This window comes from Agelaius phoeniceus, chromosome Z (genome assembly GCF_051311805.1).
Source record: "Agelaius phoeniceus isolate bAgePho1 chromosome Z, bAgePho1.hap1, whole genome shotgun sequence".
Lineage (NCBI taxonomy): Eukaryota > Metazoa > Chordata > Aves > Passeriformes > Icteridae > Agelaius > Agelaius phoeniceus.
Window position 1 is genome coordinate 24,409,565 of NC_135303.1, and position 24,224 is coordinate 24,433,788.

The window sequence follows — 24,224 nt, forward strand, 5'->3', positions numbered from 1 at the left end:
TGCTGTGATGGACTGTCTGACTTTAAACTGTATTTTTGTTTTTATTTCCCTTTGGAAAGGGTACAATTGCAAGAGATTAGCTAATGCATGGAGTGGTTGTGGTGGGCTGACCTTGGCTAGCCACCAAAACCGCTCTATTATTTGCCCCTCCTCAACAGGAGAGGGGAAATAATGAAATGGATTTGCATCTTGGCTTATCTTGCATCAAGATAAGACAGGAAGATCACTCAGCAGTTACTCTCATGCAGTCAAAACAGACGTGGTTTTGGGAAATTATTTGAATTTACTGCCAATAAAATCAGAAATAATGAGAATTAAGAACAAATCATAAAACACTTTCCCCCCACTTCTCCCTTCTTCCTGGGTTTGACTTCCTGCAGAAATCCTCTACCTCCTGTCTCCCAGCAGCACAAGTGGATGGGGATTGTGCTGCTCCTTTCTCTTCACAGACTTCCGCTGCTTGAGAATGGGGTCCCTCACACAGGGACAGTCTTCCACTTCCAACTGCTCTGCCTGGTGATTCAGAAGAGGGAATGGAATGAGCAATGGTATCACCTGACTTTATTCCCAACATTAGTGCTAAGGAAAGAAGCTCAGTTTTGTCAGATCCTCCTATAGGGAAAAATGATAGATGAGCTCCAATACAGATCTATGCATTTGTGCTGTAAATCATTATTGGAATATACATGTTACTGAACTTGTATTTCAGCAACTGGTAATAAGAACTCGGATAAGGGCACAGATCTTTCACAGTTCTTCTATAATCATGCCACAGTTTGGAGCTGTATCAAATTGGGTGTTTTAATTTTTTTTTATTTTTGCAAACAAAACAGGTGGTCTTGCTTGGCTCCTGTGTAAGACCAGTGGACCCAGGTTTTCAGAGATGGGCAGTTTTGGTTTCTACATTTGGAGGGAGTCCATAGTGGACTTAAAAGAAGGGCAGCTAAATTTCAAGGGAATGGAGAAGCTGCTTTGCAAGGAGAGACTGAAAATTGTGGGACCACTCACTGTGGAGAAGACCAAGGGGAAAATGGACCATGGCTTACAACATCTTGAAATCTGTGAGTCATGTGGATGCAGAGCTAGTATTCACCAAATTTTACAAATACTCATTTGAAACAGATTGACCAATTTATATTAAGGTAATATTTCACACAGGTAGAGATTATACTTTATGCTGCAGACACTGACCTTCTGAGATGTAATGTAGTGGTGGTAGACAATACCAGCAAGTTCAAAGGAGATACAGAAAATTCATTGACATTTCACCCATAAGAAGTAGTAAAAGAAGCAAGCAGTGCTATAGCGTGGATGTAGAAACCGACCGGGCTCACCTGGTGTGCCTAAATTGTGTGCTCTTGCCACTTGCTGCAGCAACTCAGCCGCAAAAGATAATTAACTCTTCAGAGTTAGTTTGGTAGATAAAGTATTTCAGGTGCTATTATAAAAGCTTACCTGGCATGTTGGCAGAATGCTTTTGGTTTGAAGGTGGTACAGCCTTTGACAGAAAAAAAATATATTCAAGTTTGCTCTTGGTGAATGCTTTTGCATTGTCAGGGCTGTGGTAGCAGTGAAGTGGTTGGGGAGAGCTGCATGACAGAAGCCTGTGGTCCTTTATTGAAGAATAGATAACTTTCTGGAAGTGGTATCATCTGCTGGCACCAAGTTCAGGCTGTCACAAGTGAGAGAAAGTTTTGCTCAGTGTCTGGCATGTATTCAGAAATGTGGAGCGATAGAGATAGTGGTGTTCAATAAAAGGCTAATTGATTTTATTTAAGGACAGAAATACAAGTATATTATTAGTTTGATATTTAGAAGGTGATTTTCTGATGTTAAAATAACAGAATATGACGACTCATTAACACTGATGTAGGAACAGACTTTTTACCTCTCAGAGCTTATGATTCCTACTCTAACCTTGAAAGTCTAAAAGCTGAATTTCTGTTTTGGACTATGTATCCCCTACATTGGACAAACATTAGTCAAATGAGCCTGAGGTAGATGCTCTGTTGATGACCCCACACTGACTCGATTCTTTGCCCTTCACTTCCTCTTCCCATTTGTCATCGTAGGCCTCACACTCATCCACCTCAACTTCCTCCACGAAACAGGATCAAACAACTTGCTAGGCATCCCCTCAGACTGCGACAAAATCCCCTTCCATCCATACTATACTATAAAAGATAATCTAGGATTTGCACTAATACTTTCCCTACTTGTCTCCCTGTCCCTATTCTCCCTCAGCCTCCTACGAGACCCAGAAAACTTTACACCAGCCAACCCTCTAGTTACTCCTCCCCACATCAAACCCAAATGATACTTTCTACTTGCCTATGCCATCCTCTGATCCATCCCAAACAAGCTAGGAGGCAAACTAGCCGCTTCAATCCTCATCCAGTTCCTCACTCCATTACTACACACGTCAAAACTGTTCAGCTGTTGGTTTCGTCACACACAAGGTGTTTCCTAATTTACATACCCACTTGGGAACAATGACTCTTCTGTCCATCAAGCTGGGTATGTCTTTGGTTTCTTTCTGGCATTGCAACTGAACAGAGTGTCCAGTGTCCATTCACTGCCTGGTCAGTTACTGTTTTATCAAGAGAGCAGGAGCAGTGTGAGAGTAAAGTGAAAGTATTTATTTTAGGAAGCTGATGCTCCTGCTTCCACAGAGAGAAAGTTAGTGTGCCAAAACCCTTTCCTATTCCTGCTGCTTTACTTGGATTATTAAATGACTGCCCCATCTTTAGACAGACAGAAGGTATGGTAGTGCTCTTTAGGCTTTAAGACTGAGGGGATGTGTCCCTACAAATGAGGCAGTCTTGTATCAGCCACCTCTTCTCAAAGCACGGTGCAAAGGTGTATGGTGTGACTTGCTGCATGACATGGTGTCTGCACCTGGTCAAACATGTTTTGTCAGGTGGAGGAAGATGTGCCCATCATCCAGGCCAAAGTCTGTTGTGTGGGGAAATCTAGTACTTAGTGACTCATGCATGGTTAGATACTTTGCTTTTCCCTCCCCACAGCTGGTCCTTGCTCATCCTCCCAGGAACCATCATCCATCTTCAGCCTGGTGCAGAGTGGGAAGTAGTGCCTCTTGTCAGCACGGTGAGCTCGCTGCCCCGCTGCTGCCAGCGGGGCCCGATGTACACCTGACCCCAGCCTGGAGCGGCAACCGGGCGGAGGGGCGGCGTTTGAGTGCTGAGCCGGTACTTCTGTGCCCGGGTAGCCCCGAGGAGCTGTGCATCCTCCCGGTACGCCCGACGTATCTCAGCGCCACTGCCGCCCGCGGCCGAACCCGCCGTGCCGCTTCCCACAGCGGGGCCGGGCACCGCGCCACAGACAGCGTCCCTTGTGATGCCAGGGGACGCCCTGCCTGGCAGCGGCTCCCGATCTCCGTGACACCGGCGCGGGAGCCCCGACTGCTGGATGCGCATGCCCGCCCCGGCCGCTCCCCCCTCTCGCGATACGCTCTTGCGCGGGGCCGGAAGGGCGGCGGTGCGCGTGCGCGCCGGGCGTGCCCGCGGGCGCAGGAGGCGCGGGGGATGTCGGCCACGTGCGCCGTGTCCCGGAAAGCGCCGCTGCCAAGGCCGCGTCCCCAGGGCGAGAGGGAGCCGCCCGCCAAGGTGATGCGCAGGGGACTCCGGCGAGGCCGCGAGGAGGAGCGGGAGCAGCTGCCGTGGTCGGGAGAGAGCGCGAGCGGCATGGGCGCGGAGGCCGAGGCGGAGCGGGCGGCACCGCTGAGCGACGAGCGGCGGAGGCGGCCGCCTCTAGAGCCGAGGGCGCTGCCGACGGCATCGGCCAGGGCGGTGGAGGAGGAGGAACGTCTGGAGCGGGAACATTTTCGGAGGATCATCAACGCTTTCCGCTATTACGGGTAATTGAGGCCTGCCCTCTGGGCGTGGGGCCCTGCCGGGTCCCTCCGCTCGCCGGGCGGCCGCCGCAGGGCTCGCAGCTGCCCCCGGAGCGCGGCGCTCCTGGTGCGGCCGGCTGCCGATCTGCGCTCCGTGCGCTGCGCTCTGCCGGGCCCGCGTCGGCAAAGAGCTTCTGCACCGCTTCCTTTCAAGATACGCGCACAGTGGCCTTGATACCTGTCGGTTAGAAAGCGTAAAAGAAAGCTGAAGACATAAAAGACACACTGAGAAGAGTGTCTTGAGCTCTCTTAGGAGATAAAATGCTCTGAGACGCTGTACAGCCTAGAAAACAATATTATTTCCTGCTGGCAAAGAAACGCAGAATGGTGTTTCGTTATGGGTGGGACTTCTTGAAAGACATTTTACATTGCAGAAGAGATAAGGCCTATTGTTAGGGATTATGGATGTCGTTTTTAATAACATCTGTTGAGTCAGAATTTGCTGGCTCCACAGAAATGAGCCAGCGGTGGTGGAGACACCTAGTTTTAGAACTGAATCCATTTTTGTAGACAAGGAAGCAAGTTACTCGCCTTGCAAGGTAGTGGAACCTGGCTGGAAAAGTCCAGCCAGGAAGAGTGTTTTGGTAAACCGTTTCCTGTTTCTGGGTTTAGGAAGCAGGTTTGTACTTCAGCTAAGGAAGCCGCATCATGCGGCTCATTGCGATGTGCTGGACCCTCTTTTGGCAGTGTAGCACAGGCATAATATGTACATGGTAGTGAGATTCTTGGTAGGAGTGGGTGATACTTACATAATTTCTTCTGTTTGAGGTTTGTCCATATAAGTTTCATTGTCTTTCAGGACAAGTGTTTGAGCAGGAGGTTAGTCTGAGTGACGCTTTGATGTCTCTTCCAAAGTGAATTCTCTAATTCGGTTTGGACATATTGAAGACCTAGTTAGTTAAAAGTATCTAATAGCGATTGCTACTAGTGCAATTCCGACCTATAATTTATTTATATTAGTGGTATAATTGTACCGTCAGGCCTTAGAAGCTGGGAATATCCTTCTCAGCCTTCTTCTGAGCTGTGGCATTGGGTTGCTTTTGAATGCTAGTTTCAGTAAAAACATAAAAAAAAAAGATGTGATTCAGATTTCCAGTATAGAATTTCAATGAAATTATCTCTGTCTGAAAGAAATAATTCTAAATTTACGTGAAATGGCATATCTTGGTACTTAATAAATGGATTTTTTTCTTTCCTCATACAGATATTTCCAGTTAAGTTGGAAACATCTGTTTGAATAAGACAGTAACACACTTTCAGATGAACCCAGATCTTGTTCTTGTCTTCTAGACATAAAATGAGATAACTTCATTGTTTGTAGTTTTTGTGATTTCACTTACTTGTTCTGCTAGATGGTTGTAATTTAGCATAAAAGGGTGGAGAATAAGATGTTTTTGAGCTAAGTTGATGTGCTTTATGTAGAGAATCAGTTTATTTTTTCTCTCTTTTTTTTCTGTTTCTGGTCCTTGAATGTAATTTTAAACCAGTGTAGCTATTGCACTGAACAAGCCCTTCTCAGTAACACGTGAATGAGATATTATCTGGTCAAATTTCCAGAATGAGGTTGTAACTAAAACACCAGCAATTGCAGCTGTCTCTCATAATGGCTAGGTTTTTCAGCTTTGTGCTGCTGTATGCTGACACAAGATTTAGGAAACTTCAGTATGACTTGACTGGCTAAAATCACTTGGTGGTCAAAAGGGTCAGTATCTCTTATTGAATTATGTCGCCAGAGTCGCCCTGACTGTGCTTTGCTACTATACTTCTGTCAGTTTAGACAGAAATCAAATCTAGCAGAATCTCAGAAAAGTCACCATTTTTATCAAACTTTTATCCTGGTGAAGTGGAAAATTATTTTTAGCTTGCATCAGTCACATGATCATGTTCACAGTACTTAGGAGGAATATGCTGTTAAAAGAAGGTAGCTTAGTATCTTAGTGTGGCTGCCAGAACTCTGGTATCGTCCAGCTGAGACTTTCACAGTTCTGGAAGCAATGGATTTTGAGGATCCCAGTTCTCACTCCACATCTTGTTATTTCTGTAACCGAAGCTTACCACTGCATTCAAATTCATTCAATTTAAATTGGATTTGTGAAACACACTTGGAAGATGGTTGGTTGTTAAATTTTATAGATCCATGTGTTAAGGTGATCACCTGCTCTGGAAATGAGTGGCTGTGGATGAAAGAGTAAGGAGGAGAGGATAGTCCTCTGAAACTGGAATGTGTTAGAGTGGTAAGGTAGAACTAGAGCTAAAAACAATAAAAAATTCTAGAAAACTTTCACTTTCTGTGTATAAAAAAAAAGAATAGTTGTAATTGGAGTAGTTTAGAGTGAAGTGTTTATGTGTCTGTATATTGCTTCTAAATATTTAAAACTTTTGCTTTTTAGAACGAATATGCATGAACGAGTGAACAGAACAGAGAGGCAGTTTAAGTCTCTCCCAGCTAACCAACAGAGTCTTCTTCCTCAATTTCTCCCTCACCTTGACAAGATCCGGAAGTGCATTGATCATAATCAAGAAATACTACAAACCATTGTGAATGACTGTGTTCATATGTTTGAAAATAAGGAATATGGAGAAGATGTATGTTAAAATGGACTTTTTTCTTGCTCCAAAATTAGTTGCTTTGGGATTGCTTATATGCTTTGGGATTTTCTACATTTGTTACTAATACCTCAGACCTACAAATTTCTTTTGCCTTCCTTTTTCATTGATTCTTGTTTGCTCACACTTTTCTCACTCTTTGTCTTTCACATTTTGCAAAGCTGATGCTTAATGAAGCTGTTTGTTGTTAGTTCTGTTAGTTACACTTATGAAAACTGTGAATCTGGCAAATCATTGTTTTTACTCCAGAGTTCTAGCTTTACCCTGGTTACATTTTAAAGTTATTTTTTCTGTTAACTATATAGAATATAAGTAATATTGTCTGTCTTCATATAGCTTCTTATATGTCTTATATCTTCAGATAATACATCATTATAAATTGGTTGCAATTCTAGATTGTAAGTATTTTAATGTTGTTATTTGTATACACTTTTTTACTACTTCACCTACTTTCTATCAAAAAAAAATTACCCCAAGACTTAAGGGACTGACAGAGATGGAAACTGAAGTCCTCCTTTGATACAGGCAAGATACAGTAATGGGCAGCTCTAATGTAAGCTTCTCAGTTTTGCCTTACAGTATCTAAAGGGATCCTTTTTTCAGGGTATGCAGTTCAGCTTCTGCACTAGCTAAGCCCTGATCCTTTCCTGAATAGGGACTACCAATTGTACTTTGCTGTGTATTGTTTGGTATGGAAACTGGACTTTTGAATGCCAAAGAGAGGCCAGATATTAAGATGGATTTAAGCCCAGGTCTCAGGAGTGACAGGGAAGTGCTTTGTCAGCTGATACTTAGAGCAGTTCTTGCAGCATGGCCTTCTTCATAATTTGCTTTTCCCCCTGCAAGACTCAAGATATTTGGTATATTTTCCACTAACATTTTTTTTCTCTCCACTTTATTCAGGGAAGTGGGAAGATTACACCAGCTTCAACATTTGACATGGATAAATTAAAGTCCACATTGAAGCAATTTGTGAGAGACTGGAGTGAAGAGGGAAAGTCGGAGCGGGATTCTTGCTACCAGCCAATTATTAGTGAAATTATAAAGAACTTTCCAAAAGAAAGATGGTAATAGTGTCTTAAAGCTTATATTTATGTGGACTTACACTGTTGCACAAATCTAAAACAGTTTATGGAGTAATGAAAAGCTGTTTCAAAAGTAGAGAATTTTTTATGAACTCAAAAATGAACTTTCTTTATTTTTCAATCAAGAAAGTTTTTTATTTCTAATACAAGATGTTGGAAAAGAGTATAATCATAAGCTTCACAAAGTAATACCAGGTAAACCAGTAATAATTTTTTGTTGTTGTTCTGCAGCTGGGTGTGACAATATATGTAAATCTTTCAAGTAAGAGACTTCAGTAGGTTAGCTCAGTTGTGCTTAATGAGGGAAGGTTTGCAGGTTAGCAGATTCTCAGAGTGTGTCTGCTGCAAATGCAAGGAAGGACTCTGACAGCAGGAAGTAAGACTTCTGCTCTTCATTGTGAAAAGAGGGAGGAAGACTTAACCTCTAGTGCACTTGCACTTAATTGCAGTAATTTACTCTGAAAAGAGTAAATTCTAACCTTAGTTTCGGACAGCTGTTCTAAGACAATTCTTAAAGCTTAGTTGCACATTTGAGGGTCATTTTGTAAGTATTGGCTTGTTAACAGTGCCAAAATAGTGATTGATGCAGGGGTTTTAGGTCATTTAAGTGGAAGCATACTAGTAAAGCCTCAAAAGGTTATAGTGCTGTAAGAATTCCATGTTTGTTGGTTCTGTCCATTTATCAACCCAGTCATCTTAAAGTGCATTTTAGTTTAAACTTAGTAGTCTTTTACAGTGGGAAAATTTGAGAATTTTTATTCATAAGTGTAACAGGCCACTACGGAAGTTTGATATAACAGGTCATTATTGTGTTTTTTCTCTCTCAGCAATTATTAATAATGCTCTTGTGTGAATTTAAAAAGTCTCTTCCACTAGCCATTATTTAGTTTCATTGGTAAAGACAGTTTGTGGTGGGAGAACATGGAATATAGATGGTTTCTATTTTGCCTTGAACTGATTTACCTAAAGATACATACACCTTTTAGAATGTTTCATCTGCAAGGGAATATTCTGCAATTTTTCTAGTGCTAATGGTGCCTTCCATAAGATAAAAAAATGAATTAAATACTGCAGGTATACTTCTGACGTGTAGATGTGTAGGAAAACTCATGATTAGTTTTCCAAGAGGTCATTCTAATCTCCAAATTAGCAATGCAACTTTTTCTCTTGTCTGCTAGCTGTTAATGTATTTTGGTTGTGGCAGAGGTAGCTTATGTCAAATCTTAAGAGATTCTTCTTAAGAGACTGAGGCTGGAAAATCTTGACTTTTATGTTTGTCATCAATGAATTCTATTTCAAAACCTTCACTGATATTAGGAAGCAACATGTAGTAACAGATGGGGTGAATCTGAAGTTGACAGCTTTGTGCTTCTTTACAGGGAATTCTCATGGTTGTTGGACAAAACTAATGTGGCAGAGCATTGCTCCCTATTGTGGTAGCTCTGAAGTACCATTTGAGTTTTATTTTGTCTCTGCTGAAATCTCAATACATCACTACAGATCAAAGATCTCTACTACAAGTTTGAGTTTGTCAGACAAACAGCATTTTTCAATTTCTAAAATGTGTATTACTTAAGTTATCATTGTGGGGCTGTTGTAGCACTTTGGTAAAACCCTTTCTCAGTTCACATATTGTTAGATACTATGTTAGCTCACTCATTTTTCCTGGTGACGGAAGGCTCTCCTGGTTAGGTGCACTTTCCTTTTTGAGGTAACAAGCAGAGTCATATACTATCAAGCTTAACTGGCAGTTCCATTTCATCCTTGTGCAAGAAATAACTTCCCTGGCAGGGTAGCTAGCTGGTAAGTCTGGTTTTTTATACAAACTCTTCACTCTCCAGTGACAGCACCTGAGGGAATGGCATTCAGCTGAGTCAGGGGAGGTTTAGGTTAAATATCAGGAAAAAATTCTTCACCCAGAGGGTGGTTTATCACTGGAACAGGCTCTTCAGGGAGGTGGTCACAGCACCAATCCTGTCTGAGTTCTGGAAGTGTTGGACAATATTTTTAGGTACATGGTATGATTCTTGGAGTGTCCTGCATAGGGCCAGGAGCTTGACTCTCTTACCCTGACAGATCTTTTCTAGCTTGGCATAGTCTGTGATTCAGTGATCTAGGAGTGGACAAGTTTTTTAATTTTGAAGAGATTGATGGGGCCTGAACTGACCACAGTGAGTTACTCTGTTGTGTATAGTGGGAGAGGACTGACCATAGACTCTAATGTGTGAAAGAAAGCAGCCTGTAAATGAACCTCAGAATGCAGCTTTGTATTGCTTTAGAGTTTCCTGTTGTAGCACAGAGCACTAAAGTCTCCTGAAAGAACGAAATGAAAGTGCAAGAGAAAAACTGTACTGGTGAAAAAAAAAACTTTTTTATAAATGTACTTGGTGTTGAAAATGATAAATAATTTTAAACTGTCAGTGCTGGTCACTTTTTACTTTATAAAAGGAATTGCAGTTCTCATCAAATTTGTAATACTCAATGGAATGGTACATTCAGTTTCTAGTTAACGTAATTTGTTGATGTTATTAATTCCATGCATTGGAATAATGTGAAAATGGAGTTTAAATTTTTGAAACTACTGAAGTATGTTTCACTCCGTGCTTGCACACCTTGTAGCTTTGCAGTTTGCAAAGTTGATGTGTATGGGTTCAGTTGGTATGTAAATAGCAGGAAAAGCAGGGAAGTGTTGTATATGCTTGCTCTTTGGGAGGTAGAAGTAGCACAAGCAATGGTTGAAAGCAGCTGTAAAGCAGGATAGTTATTTAGTAGGTGCTACTTATCATGTGTTATCATGTGTTTCAGTCTAGTCTTCTGATTAGGCTGTCATCTAAAGGTAAATTAAATGGCAAAAGCTGTTCCTGCCTCTTTCTGCTTAGCACCTTAACACAGAATCTGTAAGCAGAGTCAACAAAGCAGTTTTAAGTATATCCCATGAGATCAGGTCTTCCTGAACAGCTGATAGATTTCTTGCATTCTTCATGTTGGAATATATGTTTCAGCTTGCAGGAGCTCTGTACTATTTAAGTTTCTTGGATTAGAATGAACGTACTTGCTTTAGGAGAAAATAGTAAAACATAAATACATTTTTATTTCTTTATCTGTGTATTTTTGAAGCATTTTTTAGGGAAGTATTAAGTTGAAAATCTAAATAAGCATACTCGTAAATTTTTTTTGTTTCCCTTTTTTTTTTATCATCTTGGTTTCCTTTCACTTCTGGTGTTGCTCTTCCTGCTTAGGTGAAACAATGTAAAGATCATCAGCTTCTTGTCCAAAGAAATGTATGAAATAATTAGCTTTTTTGCTAATTATCATTCCATGGCCAATACCAAAGTACTTAGGTATTTTTTCCAGTTTTCTCATAAACTAGACCTCTAGAATGAACTATAACTTAAAATTCATCTGTGTCATGCTGTCCAGCTATCAAATGTATTTTCCAAGATGCTGACAGAGCAGCCCAAAAAAATTGTCAGAGCTTAGTTTTTACTTTGAAAAACAACTTATTAGTCCTGAGCCTGAGCTTGACTATACTTCTCGAGTGTGCTCAGTAACATTTATAGTGGAGTTGAAATTTCTGCTTTATTTGAATTTTATTTGACTTTATATGAAATACATTTGTCCTTGCAGGTCCTTGTACTTAGCCTAAACTTTGCTTTACGCATTGGATTTAAGAGCAAATAGATTGTCAGTGTTACTGCATCGCTCAGTGCTTTGCAGGTCTTGAAATGAAAGTTTATAAAACTCAGCTGCCAAGTTCAGAGAATTACTCTTCAAATGATCGTGGTGTTTAGCACTTGTCTTTAAAAACAAAATCACCGACAATATGGTTGAAGCAAAATAACAAAATATGGAATACTGAGAATTGGATCTGTTTATTTAAATTTATAGACCTCATAAACACTAGGAAAGGAGTCCCACAGTATGTTCCTATGCATGTATGAGGATTGTGTTTGTTCAGACACTCTTTTTTTTTTGCTAAGCACGTTTACCCCTTCAGCACCATTACTTTTTTTTTTTTTACAACACAATAGACATTAAATAAGCCTCCATTTTTATAATGTTTAATTTCCCCCTTTTAAAAAGAGCACCTTTAAAAAAGTTAAAATCTTAATTAATATCAATAGTCTTCTAAAAGCTGAAAATATATCACACTGAAACATGCAGTGTGAAAAGGACATGAAAGATTTGTTTCTGGTATTTCTCCATTATTTTTTTAAAGAGGCTTCTGCAGTTTCAGTAGTTGAGGTGCATAGTACTGTGCAGCCCTCTCTGCTACCTGGCCAGCACCTTTCCCCACACCTGTCAGATTAATAGGCTGATGCTCCTTCCCTGTTGGCCCACAGGTATTCAGTGCGTACTTGTAGTATGCTCATTTATGTTCCTAAGCACTGCTAGATGTGTGGCATGGAAATCCTGTCCTTGCTGGCTGGTTGGAAGGTAGTTTTGCTTATGGATCACTTTGGGTTATTATGTTACCGCAGTTGTTGGGATTTTTTTAGTTAAATTTGTAACTGCTGTAATCACATAACAACTAGACAAAAGCCTCTTTTCTAGCCTCTTAAAGGACTATAGCCATTAAAAAGCAGTTTCTATGCAGTTAAAGATTTTTAGCTATTATAAGGGCTCAAAATTAAATGTGTTATTCATTAACAGTTTGTCACAAACAGTTCAAGTCTTGAAAAAAGTGTTAGACAAATTTTTTCTAATAAGGGGACACTATCAACAGTAAGTTTGCCACATACATAATTTCTCAGTCTCTAAATTGAGAAGTATGCTCTCGGAAAGTGTCAATGCTAGTGGACTGAGATTTACTTATATTGTCTTTTATTATTAGATGTGCTCTGTTGCTGAAATGAAGTTGGTGGCAGGAGCATTCTCCAGTAACTGATAGAAATTATATTGCTAACAAATTTCCAGAGTTTAATCCCTTAATAAAGGTGCATATGAAAGTGCAGTTAAGTCTACACTAGAAAAAGAGAATAGAAAACTATTTTCTAAGAGAGAATTTGGAACATCTGTTTAAAAGTACAAAAACTTTATATTGTGAATGAAAAGATAAAGACAACTACGGGCAATTTAAAATCAACTCACTTGACTGATAGAGATTTTTTCTTGTTTCAGAATCACATTTTGAAATCACATAAAGGTGCAGATTTCAAAATGTGAATATTGAAATTTTATTTCTTTATCTGTGTATTTTTGAAGCATTTTTTAGGGAAGTATTAAGTTGAAAATTGTTGCTTTAAGAAAAGACTTCTAATCAATGTTTTGTAATCTTGAAAGTAGTTTATGGCTTATCATCCCATTTATCACAGAAGTGTCCACATGGGGGTGCTAAAATCTGTGTAGAGCTAGTCTAAGTATTTCATAAATGAAGTGAAATTGTAAGGAAATGGAGAAATAGATTAGGTTAGAAAATCCGTTTGGAATAAGGGTGTACCATTATGAATAAGAAAAGCTGTAAGATAGATGCTTTTTTTGGCTTCTACCAGAACGCACATTTTCTTTTTCCTTCTTCCTTCCTTCTTCATCTTTTTCCTTCCCTCTTCCTATTTTCAAAAATTTCATATTGAGCATGTAGTTTTCTCTTGAAGTATTTTTTTTTCAGTAGGACTTTGTGCTAGCTTCTGGTTTCCCCTGTAGAAGAGAGGTAATGAGAACCCTTGCCTCTCAGGAGTGCTCTTAAGTAATAACAAAGTCTTGATTTCCAGCTTCTTGATAAGTCAGAAAAAGAACCTGGATGTATAATGGAATGGAAATGAATGGGATGATTTTCCATTTCAGAGACTTCACTAATTAGATGATGAAATCAAAACTCAGAAGGCACTGTTAAAACTGCGTTGTTAGATTGTGTGGCCTTTAGAAAAGAATAATACTTCTGGTTTTGGGTAATAGTGTTCAGAAATGTACAGCTTTTAAGATTTATGTAACTCCTTTAATCATCTTCATGCTTGTGTGGCATCCTTACTCTTTTGAACCCTTCTTGGCATTCTGAATTTTTTAAGTAGTCAAAGGCTTTATGTTTTGGTGCCTTTTATCCTTTGGAACTGCTGGTTCTGGCCTCCTTCATGTACTTGCTTATACATTGGTAGATGTTATTTTTTGTCTCTGGAGGTTATATGCAAAACAGTGTCAGAAGGTATATGAATATTCATACCTCAGTGTATGAAAACGTGAACTCTTGAAGTCGTGTTTATGACTGGAGACTGAAAAACTATTTCCTTTGAGATTAAGTATCTTCAGTTTCGCATGCGAGTGGTTTCTGTTTTACGAGTGACGGTTTGATTGCCTTGTGGTGGAGGTGTGACAGAATATGTATGTATTTCCTTCTCTGCCTCCAAGAGAAGCAACTCCTTTTTGAGATTCTTAGTTCTGTTTGTTAGTTGCTCCACTTAGGAGAGATTTTAAGTATTTTAATGAAAACACTGCTGGATGTTTTCTGGTTGTCTTCAACTTGATGCCTAGTTATGGGTAAATGGTTAGAGAGCTGCAATGTACTTTGATTTAGGAAATATGTCACTTACAGTACTTTGGGGAAACCAGTGAGTAGCATATGAAGAACTCACCATTGCTGGAACAGTCACTACTTTAAGGTTTTTACATTCTGAATTGTTCATCAGATTTTATGTTTTTATTTCTTATGTCAAAATACTTGGGATTTTTTTTTTTTTTTTTTTTTTTTTATTACAAGGTAACAAAAATATGTCTAGTATGCTTTCTGATTATCAGTGGGGCTTAAAGAAAGATACATTGTGCTATATGATGATATTCTTCAGTTCACTTGAGAAATTTTTGGCTGGGTAACTGTAGAACTTTTAAGGAAAACAAATTGTGTATAGCATTTATGGTCTATTCTGAATGAGGGTTGTATATGTTCTTTTGAGTAATTTCTGTAAATTATTTTGACTGTACAATTAACCAATCTGATCAGAGCAGGCTCAGTTTCATTTAAAAGTGAGTCATATAGGAAGCATAATACATTATCTAAGTATATGGTGGGGAAAATGTTTGGCTGGACCTTTAAGTTGTGTTAAAGGGTATCAGATAAAGACTTAACTATTATTTTTGTTCTGTTGCAGGGATTTCTCCAAAGTTAATATCCTGGTACCTGGTGCTGGGCTAGGTAGATTGGCGTGGGAAATAGCTATGCTCGGTTATGCTTGCCAAGGAAATGAATGGAGCCTCTTTATGCTCTTTTCTTCTAACTTTGTACTCAACAGGTATATAGCTTATGTTTTACTTGCTGAATAAAACCTAGAGAGGCAAAATTATAAATGAGAGAAATCTGAATATATATGTCACAAAATAATAGATTTACAAGTTGTACTACAAGGCACACATACTCAATTTTTAGAATGCTTTAAGGAAAAAAGTCTTAGGGATAAATGGGGAAGGAAGTATTGTATCTGAGTCATTAACATTACAGGAAGCATAGCTTTCAAGTTGTGAGATTTAAAATCTAAATTGTACAACAGATTTTCTGCAAAATTTTGATTAGGTTTTATGATTTATTTCACATCTGTTTCTGTGAAATGGACACCTATCTTACTATTACTGAATATGGGCTAGTAAATACGTCCATGTTATGTAGTGGTGGTGTTATGCAGTGGTGGTGATACCTGTTTAAAAAAAAAAGCATCACCTTCCGTACTAAAATTTTAGGCACTGTTTTGACAAGAAAAAGAATAATTGAAGCATGCTGAGCAAGACGTTAAGAGTTAATAGTTCCACTGTTATGCTCAGATAATAAATTTAAATGTAGTAAATTTCTTGTTACAGGTTTTACTTAAAATGACATTTCTGTATTTGGTATTCTGCCCCTTGCATTGGAGTTACTGTTTTCTAAATGACTTCGTTAGGGAAGAAAAAAAGGTAGCACATGCAACTGTTCTCTTAAGAAATAGAGTGGGAAAGCTACAGGTGGGCAAGTATTGAAAGAGGTCTGGAGGGTGTTTTGGGTGGGGGGGAGGAGGGGGGCAGTTAGTCCAAGTTCACAAAGGCAGAATTTGACATTTCATTCATGAGTCTGAAATTATACACCTTTGCTGAAAATACCTAAACTATTGGCTTTTTTTCTGTATTACCATATTTTTTACCATATTACCATTGTTTTGGAGACTGTTTTATAGACTGATTATCCATGGTGCACTATGATGCTCTTGCATCTCACACAGCTTACTATTCAAAAACAAGGGGAAAACACTGCTTGGTGTCTGCTGAGTATCTGCAGTATAGCAGTAGTGCTTTGTGTGATGATAATAGATGTTTACTGGAGGTTCATTTGTTCTTTTTTTCTTGCATTATTCTCAAGTGACTCATTTGGTGGTGTAATTGTATATTACAATTGATGTTTCTGATGCCTTTTAGCTACTAAAAGAAAACTGTTATTCCTCTCATGCTTTGAAATTTCAAAGCAGCATAAAAGCTTTAATTTCCCATCTTTTGGAGCACTGGTCAGCTGTAGCAGAGGTTAGTTGACTTCACCCCTACCCTCTGATGACATGCTTCCTTGAATAAAGAGTCTTTGCCTATATGTGAAATTATCCTAAAGAATCATGCTTCACTAACAGTAGTAATTTTAGCATCTAATGCTCATATAGTGTTTCCTATGTAGGAATGTAGTGTTTATGCAGGATATTTAGCAAAGAGGTGTATATGCATTAAACTTGCTAACAATATGAGATTTTGGACAGGAAAATTGAGTGTTGTGCAACTGCTGTAGTCTTTATCTTATCAGTTATATTGTTATCATGAAAGAGAATACTGCTAGCATGACTGAGTAGCAGTCAATTTAGTTGAAGTCCAAGCATCCCTTTCTGCCAGATGTAATTGTGGGCTTGATGTAACCTTCTGTTATAAGGGTTTTAGGGACTTGAAGATTCTTTCAATTTAGTCTGAAGTAGTTGTTCACAGTTAGCCTTCTGAAATGCACATTTGCTATTCTGAAAGAAACAGCAGTGATCCATATAAGCTGAAGATAATACCTAAAGAAGAGTGGTCAGAAAAAAAAAAGAATTTGCCAGTGAGTTTTTAACTGTAGTCTCTATTTAATTTATACTTATTTTTAGTTTATAAAGCATGAGGATTTTGTTTGTCTGTGCTTACAGTTTTACAGCTTTACCTTCTTTCTCTGACAGTGCTTTATATTTAGGAAGACAAAGTACTGTTTTGAATGTCAAGCATTGCTACAGTAGGCTCCTAGATGTGGTACATTGGCTTAATGCTTCTGGGTGCAAAGTGATATTTGCTGATTTTTACACATTTTGAAAAAACCTTTCATATCTCTGAAATAGTGAACTTTTGTTACAGTGGATAAAGCTGCAGGGTATGGTATGCAGAGTGTGTGTCACAGTGTAACTGTGGTCACTGTAAATATCTGAAATTATTTAGAGTTTGTTAATTCTGTTGAGGAAACTCTAATTTGAGAATAAAATGACCCTAGACTAACCTGCAGTGGTTCCAAGGCTGCTTCAGTCATTGTATGGGACATCTTGCTTTCCCTTGTGTGCCTAAGGTTCTTACATGGTGTGTTTTTCTTCTTTACTTTATGGAAAGAATATAATTTTGGATAAATCTTGACACTTGGAGGAGACTGCTAGTTGTGTTTGTTGCTTGTCCATTAATGCTTTAGGATGAAAACAGTTAAGTTACATTTTTATGTGTATACCAGTGGTGAGTAGTGAGATTTGACCTACCCATTTTTTCAAAAAACTGTCTTTTAAGCTGAATGTTGAACAGTGAATACGCCACCCCTATGGAAATTAATGAAGTGTATCAAACTTAAATATGTTGCTTATAATAGAATGTGTATTACACATCTTTTATTGTAAGAATGGAGTTGCCAAGGACTGGAATACTTGGTTTTGAAGTAAAAATTGTTGAAACTGGAAATGGAAGTTTTCAAACTTGTATATGAAAGAGATTGCTATTTTCTATTAAATTGGAACTGTTTCAAAGTCTCTGTGAACAATAAACTCCTTTCTAATCTTTTCTTTTAGTTGCTATTGTAGTGGTTAGGGGGCTTTTTTGTTGTTTCATTTTGGGTTTGATTTTTTTAACCAATTACATATGTCTGGTATTTATTTATACATGAAGAAAGTTGATGAACACGATATACTGCTGCTCAAGTTTTAGTTTTTTAACTGATAAAATGAAACAGAGATATGAAATGGAGAAGGTAAAAAATACTATTTCAAACACTTTATCACAAATATATTCTAATCAGCAGCCAAAAGAGTGCACTTTCTATAACCCAGTAGATTGCTTGCAGTTTATGAAATGCTTGGTTATATGTATTTTGTGAGACAGATATGTCCTCTGTTGTCCTTGAAAGAAAATGGATTTTTTTTCATTTTCTAGTTACAAACTAATTTACAGGATGGTGGGAAAAGCTTCTTGTTAAACTTAAATGCTGTGTTTTATAACTTTTTAAAATATGAATCGTTAGTCATGTCAATCCAGAAACTCTGTTTTATGAAGACATCTTTAGTTAGCATGATTGCAAAGATCCGGGTGTTACAAACTTAAAATGACAACAAACTTAAAATGACCATTATTGTGCTAATGCAAAATGCTGCTTATTTATATTTTTAATTCTTAAAACATCTTTTCAGTCAGCATCTGAAAAATGCTTTTGTTTAGCAGTGCTTCAAAACTTCCTATAATTATGGTTCAGAAAAGTCCAGAATGATAACAAACATTTCCAAAAAAAATAATGGAAGTATTTTTACTTTTTGTTTGTTTGTTTGCTGGTTTTGGTTTTTTGGTTGGTTTTTTTTTTTTTTTTTTTTAATAGGAAGAGAGATGATCCAGAAAGTCTCAGCTTTACGGAATATAGCAAATTGCAAACTTCATTAATCTTACAAAATAAGCATATGTGTTTTGTTCTCAGCAGAGAAATAAGTTGGAGAAAATGACAAGAAGTCATAAAAGAAAATTCTAAAACTGGAAAAGGCAATTCCTTTGTAGTAGTGATTTTGTCGGATTAAAATTAGTTTTTTTGATCACTTCATTTTCATGGGCATCTAAAGTGTTGTGAACTAGATTAAATTTTCTGGCAAATATGGAGCTGTTACAAGAACTTTGACTCTTATATTTCTAGATTCTAGATAAACAATTAGTTGAAACAAATTTTGCTGGTTTTCATATTTTGCAGATGCTCTCAAATTAATTCATGTAAGCTTTATCCCTGGATTCATCAATTTAGCAATAACAGAAGATCTGCTGATCAGATACGACCAATTTATTTCCCAGATGTTGATCCTCACAGTCTTCCTTCTGGTTCAAACTTCTCTATGACAGCAGGGGATTTTCAGGAAATTTATTCTGAGTGCAGTGAGTAAATTCAAACTTCTAGGCTATCCATGTAACTGTACAGACTTCCAGAGTATTTGGGACAGATTATGAAGAGAATCAAAGTGTGTCTACCAATATTAAGTATAAAGAACTAGCTGTAGCAAGATTCTCATACTCAGAATATTTCTCCAGCTGTATCAATAGGTCTATTTCTTACTCCAAATCAGCTCTCATTCCTAGTTATAGCAAATGTGGACACATCCTTGTCTAACAGATCTTGCAGGAACCTTCCCCACAGCTGCTTAATTTTCCGAAGATTCTATCTTTAACAGTAGAGCATCAAAGACTGGCATAAATTAAGACTTCTAATACTTTTTATTCATAGAACTTAAAACTTTTGCTATTTCAAGAATACCTGTTCAGAGAAAAACAGGGAGACTCATGCTTTAAAAGGTAGACTTCAGAAATCCTGCCTGTTGAATTGACTAGTTAAAAACAGCTGGGGAGATGTTCAAATACTGAGTAAAATGTTTTAAAGCTAAGTAACTTCTGAAAGTACACTTTAGTGCAGACTTGTATTGTTCTAGATACTAACGAGGGAGACCTGAAATGATTAGGGATTTCTGCAGTTGTATTTTTAACAGTTGTCATAATTAAATTTATAGGACAGGTGAGCAATAGCACACTTGGGACTTCATTTGTGTATAATTTTACAGAATACAATATATATATATAATGTATGAACAGTTTCATTAAGTGAATGAGTAGTAAGTATATGTAATATTGTAGTCTGTGTATGTGTACATATACACATGTGAATACAGGCCAAATAAACCCAAAGTTAACAGTTTTTAATGTAAACCAAAATACTTATCAACTTGCATACAAAATTAAGATCCTTCAGCTGGTTTTAGTTGATAGTGATTCTGAGAGTATCAACAAATACCGGGGTTAAATGATGAACTTTTACAGGATTAAAAGCATTGAAACTTATCTCTGTGTACTTTGCTCTTTTTGTGCAGATACGTGGGACTGCGTAGCAACTTGCTTTTTCATAGATACAGCACATAATGTTATTGATTATATTGATACTATATGGAAAATACTAAAGCCTGGAGGAATATGGATAAATGTAGGCAAGTGTGACCAGCTGCTCTTTTTGACTTATTTTTGATTGTATACTTGAGAAGTGTGTGCAAATAATTGTGTCTATGCAGCAAACTGTATAGCTAGAAAAATACAGGGCTTGGAAATTATCTCAGAAGTTATCAAAATATACAAGTCTGATGTTTGCTAGTTACGATCAAGTCAACGCTGTGATTTTTAAATAGGCAAATAAATCTTGCCAGTGGCATGTTTTACATTCATTCATCAAGTGTTTGTTTTTTGACAAATGTCGTATTCTGTGGTGATCTGAAAATTTAACTTTAAAATACAACCTTGCTTTTCTGGGTTTTTTTCCAATGTCTAATTGGTACTCTGCCTTGAAGCAGAAGTTTTGGGAATGCGATGTGATTGGAGTCTTCCATGGTGAAAGAATGTTTCACAAGACACAGGCATTAAACATTATGCACAGTAAAAATTGGTCAATTGGTTGCTCTCTCAGTCCCAGCCAGTCAGAGTGCTAGCAGAGCTTCTAGGCAGACTTAAATATTCTCAGCTATGGAGACAGCAGTGATGCTTGACTGAAGAAATTTCAAGATACAGAAAACCAAAGCTGTTAGGAAATGCAGCAAATTGTTGAATAAGAGCTAAAGTAATTAGTATTCATTATAAGAATCATATTCAAGTAACAGCAATATGTTCTTTTATCAGTATTTATAGAATGATAGAATGGTTTGGCTTGGAGGGGATCTTAAATATGATCTAGTTCCAACCCTTCCTGGGCCGGGAACCTTCCATATTTTTGAGTATATGAATCTGATATAAGTGTTTGTTGCACTATCAGTGTGTACTTTTGACTTCTAACACATATTTCGTCTTTTTGGTAGCCATTTCTGTTGTATCTTTGTACTTCAGGTCCTCTCCTTTACCATTTTGAGAACTTGGGAAATGAACTTTCCATAGAATTAAGCTACGAGGATATAAAAAATGTTATCCTGCAATATGGATTCCATATAGAGGTAAGAAGATAGTGTAGTTTGCAGTAAGCAGTATTGTTATGAATCAGACAAACTGCTTTGATTAAACCACCATGAATTTCATTCAATATAATGGCATATATTAATGACTTCTAGGAGTATTATGTATCTTACAAATTACCTGCTTTCCTCATTTTATAAGAAGTGCATAGATAAACCTCATAATCAAATAACAATATAGCATTTTCTTGTATAGTTCCTGTGCAGAAGCTGTCTTGAAAACTGCTGCTGTCTTGAAAACTGCTGCTTTCTTTTCAGGTGGAGAAAGAATCTGTACTGTCAACTTACACTGTGAATGAACTCTCCATGATGAAATACTACTATGAATGTGTGTTGTTTGTGGTGAGAAAACCAGAATAGTAGTGGTTTGAATAGGTTAATGAGAAAATAATGTTGGTTTGAAAGCTAGAAATGAGAATAAAATCGTCTGGTGATGTATGGACACAACCTCAAATCAGTGGTGCCTTCTTGTTCCTAAGAGGATATAGATAGTGTCTATTTTCTTAATATCTCTATTGCTATTCAGACATTTACTGCGCCATGGATATTCATAATACACTTGTGAAAGATTCAAGGTTCACATGCACTGTCTTTGTGCTTTGGAATGCATTAAATAAAAAAGCAAAAGTGTTTTCTTGAGAAAAAAATTTAATGTTTGCCATAACTAGGATAATTCTCTGCAAATGCTGCCTCATTTTTCATAGATTTATAGTGCTTTTTTTTCTTACTTGATGATATTAGGAATGCATGGAGGTGCTTACTGTACTAGCTGTATCACTTTTAGAGAAGTGTTTGTAAATGTATACTTAAATTATGAAGTATGAAATGGTTGGGAAGTGCTAAAATTATTATTGAACAAATAAATTAGTCATCAGAACTGTTAGAGCATTTCCTGTGCAACTGAAGTAAAGGAGGATATTCTACAACTTCTGATCTTTGGCTATACCACTGTTAAAGGTTTAATCAAAAACCAGAACTGATAGGAAATTAGAAATGCTACGTGAAAGCAGAATACTGAGTGAAGAAAAAGCAGACCATCAGAGAAGCATGTTATATGTTAACCTCAGTTCAGGAAAACACTGGTCTTGATTGATCTTAATGTTGGAACTGAAATGTGTTAGATGCTTTGCCTTCTTGAAATAACACTGATTTTTGAGTCATCTTCTACTATTTAAGACGGAACTTTTAATATTGATAAACATAGCTGAGTTATCCATGCCACATGTAGGTAGTACAACATAAAAAATACCTGTCGGAGCAGTGAAGTTACATGTAAATATGTGCTATAACATAATTACTTCCACCTGAGCCAGGATATGGCAGGCCAAATGGTAGACAATTTCTTTGTAACTTCACTTTACCCTTGTGACTTCTTGGTTCCTCCTACTAATGTGGTTTTTTTTCCCTAACAAATGTGGCTTAGGTGAATATTTAATCTACAAGTCATGATACAAGAGGCTGTCATGTCACATACAATCTCATGTCACTTTGAAGTTATGTAAGAAATGAGAAAAACCCTAATTAGCAGTCACTAGTCTGAGATGAGGTGTCATGTTAGGCATTGTGTTTGCGTAATATATTGATTACCTTAAGTGCCATTTGGATGCATTTTCAAAAATACGTTTAAAATATAAAACCATTATGATGAGGGCTGAATTTTTTTTTCTTCTTTGGCTAGAAGGACACTGGTCAGTATGTTGTTTGTTTCTGATTATTTTTTGTCCTGTCTTTCATGGTGATGTCCTAATCATATCTCTTTAATAGATCTGTTACTGGCTTTTCAATTTTTCTAATCAAGGCCAGAAATTTGTGCCTTTACTCCTAAATTGAAAATCTGCAAGGAGGGAAAACAAACCTTTTTTTAAAAAATATTTTCAACGCTGCATAGGAGAGTGCATGCTTGTGTATGTTTCAGTATTATGCTCCTTTCTGCTCAGAATCCTGATTGAGAACAGAGGCTTCTGAGGCTTCTGCTCTACAGAAGCTTTTAAGTTTGGCTTAAACTACTCTTCTTTGAACTCTCTTATTTCTAAAAGTGCATGAACTGTCGAAGTTCTACTCTGTTCCAAGGGAGATGTGTTTAAAGATTAAACACTGCTATTCAACAAATAGTTAGAAAATAAAAGTCCTTGTGTGGCTAAAAGTAAAAAACCACATGCTTTAATTTCCACATTGTACCATTTAATTTTTGAGAAAATTTGTGATTCTTTGCTTTCATTATGCTTTCTTCTCTTAGGTAGAATATGATTAGTAATTTACTTGATTTTCAAGCTTCTTGAAATAGGACAGAGGTTAGCTGAATGTCAGTTAAGCTGATGCTGAGTAGCATACCTGTCTGTAATAATACCCAGTTTTTGCCCCATACACTCTGTAACTTGAAATGTGCTGTTCTGTTTTTCAAAGAAAAGCAGTGGAACTCTTAATTTATGGTTGAGTGTTAATATCCTGTGTTCTGGTGGTTTTTTTCCATACCACTCCATGTTGTCACAGGTGCCATTTTTGTATGTTCTCCGAAAATATTTTTGCATATGGTATAATACAGTGATATGCTTTTATTTCTGATCTAGAAAATGCAGGGGATTTTTCAAGAGCATTCTGCTTTTAAATTGCAACAGTCACATTAAGAGTTGGAAGCAAAATAATATTGTGAATAAGCTGTTGGTAGTGTTTTGTCTTCAGTCCCATTTAAGAGTTCTTAGAATTCGCCACTTGTACTGTAATGCACCAGGATAATTGCCTATTATAGAATTTGATCATTGTTTTATTTAGTTTTATATGCGGGGGAAATGCTCAAGTTGTTCGTCAGCTAAGACTTTATTTTAGGTCACTATTTAACTATACATGGTAACAAGTGTAAAAATGCTTTATAATCTTCAGTGTAAAACTTCTGTATATGGAGTTTGATAAATGTAAAACGTCCTGTATTTTTTTTAATGTGTTATATTCTAAAATTGTTGCAAAGATGGTAAGAATGGGAAGTTTCATGTGTCTGTGTGCACTTCTCATTGTTTAAAGTGTGTGTAATGGACTGGGTTTTTTTGGATATTAAAGCTTGCTGTAAGGCTTGATGTCTCGCGTGTTTGGTTCCGTCCTTCACTGCCGCGTGAGGTCGCTCTCCGCTCCTCCCTTCCCGGCGGGGTGGGGGTTCAGCTGTGCGGGCGCTCCCGGGGCGCTGCCCGCTCC

The 24,224-nt window shown here is 37.6% G+C and overlaps 1 protein-coding gene across 1 annotated transcript; it reads left to right on the plus strand.

Annotated features, from left to right (window-relative positions):
* The first annotated feature begins 3,389 nt into the window (after nt 1-3,389).
* Nucleotides 3,390-24,109, plus strand: CARNMT1 (carnosine N-methyltransferase 1). Its single transcript, XM_054651605.2, has 8 exons — nt 3,390-3,877; nt 6,304-6,499; nt 7,424-7,587; nt 14,685-14,825; nt 18,761-18,939; nt 19,923-20,036; nt 20,920-21,023; nt 21,300-24,109. Exons 1-8 carry the CDS (start codon nt 3,546-3,548, stop codon nt 21,399-21,401), a joined length of 1,332 nt encoding a protein of 443 aa, XP_054507580.1. The 5' UTR covers nt 3,390-3,545; the 3' UTR covers nt 21,402-24,109.
* The last annotated feature ends 115 nt before the right edge of the window (nt 24,110-24,224 follow it).

Bases quoted from the DNA above. Each gene is read 5' to 3' on its own strand.
- CARNMT1 (XM_054651605.2), top strand. From the start codon at position 3,546: ATGTCGGCCACGTGCGCCGTGTCCCGGAAAGCGCCGCTGCCAAGGCCG. The intron at 6,500-7,423 runs GTATGTTAAAAT...CACTTTATTCAG, and splicing joins ATAAGGAATATGGAGAAGAT to GGAAGTGGGAAGATTACACC. The intron at 20,037-20,919 runs GCAAGTGTGACC...TTTGTACTTCAG, and splicing joins AGGAATATGGATAAATGTAG to GTCCTCTCCTTTACCATTTT.